The following is a 10,257-nucleotide window of genomic DNA, read 5'->3' as shown; positions in this document are numbered from 1 at the left end:
AAGTGCCTATCAATTAAATGTTTCAGCCATGTAAAAAATATAAATTCAAATAACCAGGATACGAAACCTAAGGAGCTGGATTCAATGCCAAAACCTTTGGTGTATGCAAAGTCTATTATTTTGAGGCACAAAAGATTGAAAAATGCATATGATGTTTCTCTTGTACAAAGCCATTCTTAACACACAGTCACAAAAAAGGATTGCTCGATCTGTTGCAAGTTAGATATTAAAATAAATTAAAATGTGGAGTGTAATTTAAATCTGGCAAACTCCCGTGGATTTGTGTGTCTTATTGGCTTCTTTCGAAGAGACGCATTTCAGGATTAAACCATAATCGCTGAGATTATTTGAATCCTAATTTTAAAGTTAATTTAGTTAGTTGCCACAGACTAATTGGCTTAAGCTTGATTGATCTGAAAAATGCACATTTGTTATCTAATAATTGTCATGCCAAGTGAGCATAGTTGTGTTGAATTCAAAATAATATTTGGATTATTATTCATGATATTTTCTGTCTTTCTTTCTGTTCTGATAAGCTCCAGATCTTATATAAACGCATGAGATCCAGATACATCATGTTACATTACTTGTTTGTTATTTCTCACCATGTGTTTATATTTCACTTTCCACCTCTTCTTTTTATTTTAAATGAGGGGCGTTTAGTGTAACATCTGGTGATTCAGGAGAAATCACAGACTGATGTTTTTGGTGCAAACCACCCACATTTCAATCAGCTTTGCCAGAAAAATATCGCATGCTTTGTTCAAGTGAACTGCTGTATTTAAATCTCCCAACTAGCCTCTGCACACAGACCTCCTTCGGGTTTAAACTATTTTGAGTGGAGGAATAAATGGGAATTTATTCCCCCTTGATGCAGAGGAGCGAATCCCACTGCTGTCACCCAAAGCCGTGGGGTAACAGCCAGATTTGTCGCCCCAAATTCCCGACACCCAGCAGCGAGCTCTGCAGCTGGAAACGCCGGGCCTTTGCTGTGAGATTTTCTGAAAGCCCAGGGGCTCTGGATTGACTGGTGGTGAAAAACAATCCAGGACCTAAGGTATTTCAGGAGTTGCCTTCTTTTCTGCTGCTGTTTTAGAGCGTGGGGTGGTTTCTAAGATACTAATTCTAAGGTGTGGGAAAGAACCTTGGAAAACTCGTGGCACTGGCACAGTCCGTTCTGAGTTTTCGAGCGGTTTGTTTTTCACTGATCCTGATTTCAGGAAGAGCACTGCTCCCCTTCTGCTTTTTGCCCTGTTTCTTTGAAATGGATGCTCCAACGGGCTGGTCTTGAGGTGTTGATTTCTGGCTCTGCCTTTGACCCATTGCGCCTACTGTGATCTTTTAATTCACCTTATTCATAAACGAGGCGCTAAAATACTGACCATAAATAAATGTTAAACCTGCACCATACCCACTGCAGCTAGAAGACAACCACAGCCTACTGCTGTGGCTACTGTCACAATTTAAATACAAAAAACACTGAACCAAATGATGCCAAGGGACAGTAGATACACCTTAGGTAGTATCACAATGACCCAACTCGGGTTTCTGCTTGAACTTCCCCAAGAACAAGTCCCACATATTGCCACACAGACCTACAGGCATGCCGTGACATTTTTTTAAAGAAATGGAAAGTAATAGTTGCAAATCACTTTGCACTAGCCATTTTAAGAAGTTACAGCAAAGCACAGATGGCAAGAAGTAGGAACAGAAGAAAAGCCCAGGTGATCATCAGCTTGAAAGCGATGCAGCGAATCGGTGTGGTTATAAGGGACAGGATGGCCAGGCTGGACTAGAACAGTTTTTCACCCACCTCACCGTCCTCCACCTCCACACCTGCCAGCAGAGCAGGCCTGGCAATGCTCATGCTGTTGGTGCTCATTGCCTTTAGCAAGCTGGTTAAGCTCTGTAACTTGATGGGCATTCAGTATACAAGTTGCAAACATTACTGGCTATGGAATGGAATGGAATGGAATGGAATGGAATGGAATGGAACGGAACAGAATGGAACAGAATAGAATAGAATAGAATAGAATAGAATAGAATAGAATAGAATAGAATAGAATAGAATAGAATAGAATAGAATAGAATAGAATAGAATAGAATAGAATAGAATAGAATAGAATAGAATAGAAACAGAATAGAAATAGACTAGACTAGAATAGAAATAGACTAGACTAGACTAGAACAGAATAGACTAGAACAGAATAGACTAGACTAGAGTAGACTAGACTAGAGTAGACTAGAGTAGACTAGACTAGACTAGAATAGAATAGAAAGAATAGAATAGAATAGAATAGAATAGAATAGAATAGAATAGAATAGAATAGAATAGAATAGAAATAGAAATAGACTAGACTAGAGTAGACTAGACTAGAGTAGACTAGACTAGTCTAGACTAGACTAGAAAGAATAGACTAGACTAGACTAGACTAGACTAGACTAGACTAGACTAGACTAGACTAGACTAGACTAGACTAGACTAGACTAGACTAGACTAGAATAGAATAGAATAGAATAGAATAGAATAGAATAGAATAGAATAGAATAGAAATAGAAATAGACTAGACTAGACTAGAATAGAAATAGACTAGACTAGAACAGAATGGACTAGACTAGAGTAGACTAGAGTAGACTAGACTAGACTAGACCAGACTAGACTAGACTAGAATAGAATAGAATAGAATAGAATAGAAATATAAATAGACTAGACTAGAATAGAATAGAAATAGACTAGACTAGACTAGAACAGAATAGACTAGAACAGAATGGACTAGACTAGAGTAGACTAGACTAGACTAGACTAGACTAGAATAGAATAGAATAGAATATTTTCAGTTGGAAGCGCTCTACAACGATCCCCCTAGTCCAACTGCGTGACCATTTCAAGGCTGACCAAAAGTTAAAGCACATTATTAAGGGCATTGTCCAGGTGCCTCTTAAACCCCAAGAGGCCCGGGGCATCAACCGCCTCTCGAGGAAGCCTGTTCCAGTGTGTTTGAGAACCCTCCGGGTAAAGAAACGTTTCCCAGTGTCCAGCCTAACCGCCCCCCTGGCCCAGCTTTGAACCATTCCCACGCGTCCTACCCCCAAATCCCAGGGAGACCAGCACCTCCTGCTCCCCTTCCCCTCCTCGGGAGGGAAAGGAATAAATACTCCAGTCTTTCACGCTTGCTCGTTAACGCGCCTCGTTTCTCAGGCTTGAAGGGACATCCCGGAGGGAGCGTGATGCGGGGAGGGGGGATGCGGGGAGGGGGGTCCCTTTCCACCCGCGCCGGGAAACGCGCGGCTCCACGGAGCCGGGCCCGTGGCCGCTAGATGGCATCGCCCGCCCACGATTAACCAAACCCGCGGGGTCTGACGTGGGAGTGACGCGATAGGGCAGCGGGGTTGGGGGTCAGTGGGCTGGGGGTGCGGAGCTCCAGGTCCCCCAGCTCTTGCGGGGAACCTGCGGTATTTGTCACGGGGTGGGGGGTGGGGGGGGGGGGGGTCGGGGAACACGCGTGTCCCGCCACGCGTGGTGGGGAGAGAAGCTGCTGGAAACGGGCCCCGCAGCCTTTTAAACGCGTATCGGGGAGCTGCGCAGGGATTGCTGCCCCTGCCCCTGCCATCAGCACGCCTTCCTCACCTTGTCAACTCCGGTGAAGCGCCCGAGAAAGGAAAGAAAGCTGTAAAAAGCTCCGCCTTCCGTAACAAGAAATATTTTTCCTGTTTGTTGGAATGTCCTAAAGGAGTTAAGTCCCGTTCGGGTGTTCACCAGGGGTTGCTGCTTCCTCGTAAAACGGGTTTCTGAGAAGCAAAAAAAAAAAAAAAGTCAGCATTAATAAATACATCATGCGTATTTTTACATCCTCAGGTGTCAGCTCAGCTGAGAAAGGGAGAATTTAATGAGCTCTCTGTAGACATTTAAATTTGTACATTTAGGAAATGTATGAAACAAATTCTCTTGTTTACATGGTCAACGTCTAAAATTTACACAAAAATTCAGCCGACCCACAGCGAAATTGGCCACAGGACACTCAACTAACACAAATAATATCGCTGTGCCCGTCTGCTGTAACCTGACGGGTACAAGCACACACTACACCTTCTGTGGTGGCTGTGGCTGTAGTTGTCACACAGACAGGAGACAAACAATGTCACAGAAAACAAACCAGCCATCCTGAGGAAGAGGAGCACCCACGGGCAGCCGCGCTGGTGATACCCGGAGGCAGATTTGGGGCTGGGTGTCTCCGGGTAGTCACTAAGTGCAGGGAAGTTAAAGAACTTCCAGTTTAATGTTTGGGGTCGAGTTGTTTCCTGAACTAATTTCACTGAAGTGGAAAGACTGTCGCCCCTTGTACTTCGGAGATTTGAAGACAGATCTTCTAAAAATATGCCTAAAGTAAGTGGTGTTCAAAAGAATACCCTGTCAGTGGTACGAACGAGCCATTTCTAATTTTGCAGCGTGCATACAGGAACACCAAGTGCCAACTTTACATTCGTAGGACAATGGTTTTCAACATTTTTGTACTTTTTCCCACCTTTTTTTTTTTTTTTTTTTCTTTCACATTTTGAAGGTGCGAATGGCTGGGATTACTGACAATTGGCTTCTTTTTCTTAAGCATTTCCCAAAAGCTCAGACAAATTGACATACCTTGCTGCCCCGGTGACAGCTACAGCCCAGGAGTGGGTTCTGGGATGGCTCCAAGAGGGTGTTAAAACAACAAAATCCTCACCTTGGCATAAGCCTATATGTTTGTGTATATATGTATTTATAAATATGTGCATAATGGGTTATAACAGGCAGACATGCCATGGCGCTGCCAATGCCAACACACCCTAGGAACGTGGGGTTTGGAAAGCAAGTGGTCAGGCTTAAGAATTATACTGCAAATGCAAAGATTTAGTGATACAGGTGTATTTCACACCTGTATTCGCAGACGCAAAATGCAGATTGATGGATTAAGAATTGGAGATGATTTTATTTGTATGAGATGCCACCTAAAGTATTTTCATTCTCTACCACAGATCAGTATCCCATTTACAGTTAGCTATATATAGCTGTAGCTACCAATAAAGCCATGTCTTTTATCTGTATTTCTGAGGAATGGTCTGAAATTCAAAAAGACAGACATACTCTATAGAAAAGAATATATAGAAATGCGATTTAAAATAATTTTCTCATCAAATTATGGTATCTCTTCTACCGAAGATGAACAATGTTAGATTATTTTCTTCGATTTCAACATCAGTGGGAGAAAACATAACCCAAAACTCTGGTTTTACAGGAGCTTAAGAAATGTGGAAGAAAAGTTTTTGTAGGATGTCACATATATCAAAAATGTGAAAATCAAGCTATGCACCTGTTTGTTTTTGGTTGTTGTTTTTTTTGGTTTTTTTTGTTTTTTTTTTTTTGTGGCTGCAATATTCCAGCAAAACTTACAGGTGCATGGCTTGCCATGGAACAGAGCCTAGTGCGAATTTTACCTTAAAGTCAATGTCAGCAGTACTAAAAGAAGAAAATCCTTTCCTTCCCTTGCAGCCTGGTGTGTGGGCACTGGGCTAAAGGGGAAGCCCAGCTCATTCACTGGTGTAACTGGTGTGTTAGGGCTCTGCAGGGGGGGCAGCAAGGCTGTGAGCACCGGGGGTGTGCGGGTGAGCCCCTCGGTTTTCTGTAAATGTAGAGAGAAGGAATTGGAGTTAAGGAGTGTGGTATTAGGAGTTCGTAGGTGCACGTAGGACCACGCACGCCTCGGGGCAGGGGGCAGGGGGGTTAGCAGATGGGCAATTTTGATTTCCAGCTGCTAATCATTTTTATTTTGTACCTGGAAACGCGGGAGAGCCTGTTGACGGGTTCTCGCGGATGGGTTTTATTTGCTGGAGAAGCAAGCTCGCTGGAGGGGGCAGCTGGGCCTGTCGGCCTGCTTCACCGTAACACTATAGATCCTAAACAAACCCGGCAGCTCTCCCCACCGTGAGGTTTTCCCCAAAATTCTCACTTTTTGCCCTTGAAAACTTTTGCTGGAGTATGAAGGGGGGGGGGGGGAAGAGGAGTGGGCGGCGATGCCTTCACACACACACACACCCCCGCTCCTGAAAGATGGGAGCGGGGGCCTTTGGGGAGGGCGGAGGGGAGGCGTTTCCCCGCGGGCGCGGACACGCGTGGGGCGGTATTTAAGCGTCGGGGCGCGGTGGCGGGGAGGATGATGGAGGCCTTCGGGCTGCTGGACGTGGCGTCGCGCCCCGCCATCTCCCCCCCCGGCCCCGCCGCCCACCCTCCCCTGTGGCTCGGCGGGCCCTCCGCCCCCTTCCTCCTCCCGCCGCCGGGCTGCGCCCCCGCGGAAAAGCCGCCGCCGGGTTACGCGGGCGCGGAGCGGGGCTGGCCGGCTCCGCAGGAGTGCCTGCGCCCGGCCAGGCCGCCTTACTCCTACTCGGCGCTGATCGCCATGGCCATCCACAGCGCGCCGGGCCGGCGGCGCACCCTCAGCCAGATCTACCAGTTCGTGGCCGAAAACTTCCCCTTCTACAAGAAGAGCAAGGCGGGCTGGCAGAACTCCATCCGCCACAACCTCTCCCTCAACGACTGCTTCAAGAAGGTCCCGCGGGACGAGGGGGACCCAGGTAAAGGGGGGGGGGGGGGGGGGGACGGGGGGGACGGGGACTCGGCGTGGGGGGCGGCCGGCAAGGCGCGGGGACTTCTCGTCTCTCCGCAGGCAAAGGCAGCTACTGGACCCTCGACCCCAACTGCGAGAAAATGTTCGATAACGGGAATTTTCGGAGGAGGAGGAAGAGGCGGGCCGAGGCTGAGGGGGCCGCGGGGAGCGGCGGGGGCCCGCGGGCGGCCTGTCCCGGCGGCCGGGCGTGAGCGGAGCTGCCGGGCTGCGCGAACGCCCGAGAGAGGCATATTTTTGTAAAGCGTAAGTGTACACATATATATATAGATATATATATATATATACGTATGTATATAACCATCTATAAACACAGAGAGGCGCAGGAGGAATGGAGCGCGGATGAGGGTGCGCAGGGAGCGGAGCGAAGCCGTCGGGGCTGGCCGTGGGTGCCGCTTTCCCTCCTTCCCCGTCCCACCAAAAAAAAAAAAAAAAAAAAGCTTCAAAAAGCTTTAACCTCCCGCCATGGGGGTGTCCGGGGGGGGTGGCTTTCCCAGCTCGGCGTGGCCGAGAGCGAAGCACAGCCCACCGGGGGTGCAGCTCGATGCAAGGGTGCTGCCCGCCGGGGTGGGGTAGGGGAGGTGGGTGCCGGGTTTGCAGCCTGGATGTTCCAGAGATGCCGGGAGAGAGCCCGGGGGGTTCAGGGAAGGATGGAGGGATGCACCCTCACCCCCAGCTCCCGCTGCCCCCAGCCCCACCATCCATCCGCAACGTTTCTCAATGAACCCCCTTCAGTTTTTTTTTTTTCCCCCCAAACGCGCAAGATCGTCTTTGCGTCAGCCTGCAGAGCTGACGGTCACGTCTACGAAGAATTTCAGGTTTAATCACGCGTCCAAACTGGAGCCGGATCCCCGCTGAGGTGCTCTTTAATTGCTGGTTTTCCTGCTAACCAGCTGCACCATCGCTGGTGGGGAGCTGGCGGGCCGTGGTGTCCCCTGTGCACCCGCTGGCTTCCCGGGGCTCCTGCTGCATGGGGCTACCTTGGTAAAAACATCTCTGATTTACCCGCAGCATCCACACCTACAGGTGGTTCCTGCATTTTTTTTTTATTTTTATTTTTTTTTTTTTTTATGAAGCTTTGGAAAAGTGGCACCGATGGACTGCAGCCACGGCGGTTATGTTTGAGCATTTTATGAAATATTTCCAAAGTGAGGGTTTGGGCCACCCCTACTTGCTTATTAATACCCGGTGTCTTCTCCCTGCTTTGGCTTTTTGTTTGTTCTTTGAAGGTCCTTGAGTTCAAAGAAAAAAAATTGTTAACCATATAATCTGTTGCCTTTCCTTTCTGGCGCTGCCTCTCCTCCAGCCCACTCTTCCTCACTTAGGACGAAAATACAGTTTTCTTAAATAAAAAGCTAAAATCATAATTGTTGTTTTTTACAAGAAAACAACCCCAAACAGAAACAGCTATAATACAAACTTTTGAGGCATTATAATGGAACTATAAGTTTGACCAAAAAAAAAAAAACATAAACAAATCAAACTGTCTAATAACCTAAAACATGTTGGAGATGCAAGTCCCTGATGGAAGGGAAGGATCAGCTGTACAAGTGTATTTTCCTGGCCAAAAATGTAATAAATAGTGCAACAAAGTGTCTGGTTTACAAATACCCAACTTTAGACCTGGAGAGAAGAAGGGAAGAGCAAACTGAATTTGTCCGCTAATATCCTGTGTCAGTTTATGTAGTCAGATGTATTTTTTATTAATTTCCTATTTGAAAAAAGCTTCATACAAGATAAATCACTATTCTGAAATGTCTTTTAAAACATTTCAGGCATAATATTTTTGTTCCTGTTATTATTTTCCAGGGCTATCCAGTAAAAAGACATTTAAATTATAACCCCAGTTTCCTTTTCAAAGTGAATAGAATCCTGTTGAAGGTTTCAAGCTCTTCTTCCAGGAGGGTAACCTTTAGCTACCACATTAAAAGGTGCAGGGAAAGTTAGTTGCACTTTAAGCTGCTTTTTTTTTTTTCCAAGTGGCTGAGGTTGTGTTGAGCAGGTCATGTAGAGAGTGAAGAAGGGAAATAACCTTGTACTGTTAGCAAAAAAAAAAAAATTAAAAAAAAGTCGGGGGGTGTGGAGGGGAGGGCTTGTTGATTAATTTCTTGGTAAAAATAGCTATGTGTTTCAGCTGGCAATCAGATTTTAAACAGCTGCCTTTGGATTGTGATATTAATTCGCTGAGGAGTGGGCACACGCTTTTAAATAGGAAGGACGGAGAAATTCCTGCCGTGGCAGAGCAGGAGGACCCTTCCCAAGACACAGCGAATGCACTGACCTCAGAGCTGGGATTGATTTAATTGAACCCACATTTTCTTCTGCTTCAGGATACAAAGTTCTGGATCCAAAACTCCATATTTTCACTTTGAGACTGTTTGCCCTGGGACAGTACACCATTGCAGGACCCTGAAAATGCAGAAAAAAACACACCAAGGAGAATCCCAGGAGGCTGCAGGTGCTTCGGGTCATCGTTAGCAGCTCAGCTGGATCCTGTGTTGGGGAAGTGCATGGAGAGCTCAGTGAAAGGACCACGCTGCCTTGCCAGAACTTTTCTTCAGGGATCCTCTAAGATGATGATTCAATGTGTGCATGGAGGCCATCATTTGTATTTCGTTGTGCTTCTGTTGTACTCTAATTCTATTTTTGTGTGTTGGAAAGAAAAGGAGAAAAAATTTAAATAAATCAGTCTTAATTGGAGCAGAGGAGTTGCAATCCCTCTAAGCAAAATCACTGCTTGAAGGAAAAAACTGCATCAGGTAACGAGTCTCTGGGCTAATGGGGCAGCTGCAGGAGTTAGTGAAAAAGGGTAATGGGATGCTGTGGTCTGTCCTTGCTCCGGCCGGGCTCCTGCGGAAGCCTGGAAATAGTCTCATCTAGTTCTCAGAGAACAAATTCTCGAGACCTTTGCTGAGCCGTGACACCCCCAGCCCCGAGCTCCACGCTGGCCCCCGCCGCGCACGGCGGCGGGAGGGCGAGATGGCTTCTTGCTGGAGATGTAAGGTGAGTCCTGAGGTAGGGAATTAAGAGACCTCTGAGCAAACGGCCTGCCTACTGCTTTGCAACCCTCCCCCTGTCCTGCCTTCCGCCAAGAGGGACTGGCTGCAGGGCATCCTGAAGGGTATCCCAGGGCTCCTCGAGCTTCAGCGGCTTTCCAGAAACCGAACGGCGGTAGATTGGTGGCTCCTCAGCTGGCTTTGTACGAAACGCCTCTGACTATGGCAGGTAGCTGTGTGCCCCTCGCTGGATTACTCCTTGCAGCCACACTGTTACTGCAGCAGGATTCAGGTTTGAGTGTGGCAGGCGTTTCGGGGCACTTAAGCTGAGACCAGTAAGCTCCCTCCTTAAGCTGTGGGGTGAGGTGGGCTCCTCCGGAGGGTGCCTGAGAAGATAGGAGCCAACTCGGGAGCTCAGATGAGGCTCCAAAGGAACCTGTTCACATTGGGAGGGCAGAAGGGGTGAGGAGCTGAGCTTTTTCACTCGGAGAGTTAACACAGATGACAAAACTGGAGTGCTCTTGGGTGTGCCATGCCACAGCAGCCTGTGATGCACACTGGTTTTATGTGTGTGCGCGGGCTAAAGCTTCCGACACCTTTTTCTTATT

The 10,257-nt window shown here is 47.3% G+C and overlaps 1 protein-coding gene across 1 annotated transcript; it reads left to right on the top strand.

The window, feature by feature from the left end:
• Nucleotides 1-6,175: 6,175 nt before the first annotated feature.
• Nucleotides 6,176-9,353, top strand: FOXI2 (forkhead box I2). Its single transcript, XM_042789577.1, has 3 exons — nucleotides 6,176-6,603; nucleotides 6,696-6,899; nucleotides 8,984-9,353. The coding sequence occupies exons 1-2, from the start codon at nucleotides 6,186-6,188 to the stop codon at nucleotides 6,845-6,847; spliced, it is 570 nt and encodes a 189-aa protein (XP_042645511.1). The 5' UTR covers nucleotides 6,176-6,185; the 3' UTR covers nucleotides 6,848-6,899; nucleotides 8,984-9,353.
• Nucleotides 9,354-10,257: the final 904 nt, after the last annotated feature.

Source organism: Tyto alba, unplaced genomic scaffold (genome assembly GCF_018691265.1).
Source record: "Tyto alba isolate M040663 unplaced genomic scaffold, T.alba_DEE_v4.0 Super-Scaffold_1, whole genome shotgun sequence".
Lineage (NCBI taxonomy): Eukaryota > Metazoa > Chordata > Aves > Strigiformes > Tytonidae > Tyto > Tyto alba.
The sequence above is the reverse complement of the archived record's forward strand: the minus strand, read 5'-3'. Positions and strand labels throughout refer to the sequence as shown.

Coding starts and splice junctions, on each gene's coding strand:
- FOXI2 (XM_042789577.1), top strand. CDS start 6,186: ATGATGGAGGCCTTCGGGCTGCTGGACGTGGCGTCGCGCCCCGCCATC. Junction 6,604..6,695: donor GCGGGACGAGGGGGACCCAG/GTAAAGGGGGGG, acceptor GTCTCTCCGCAG/GCAAAGGCAGCTACTGGACC.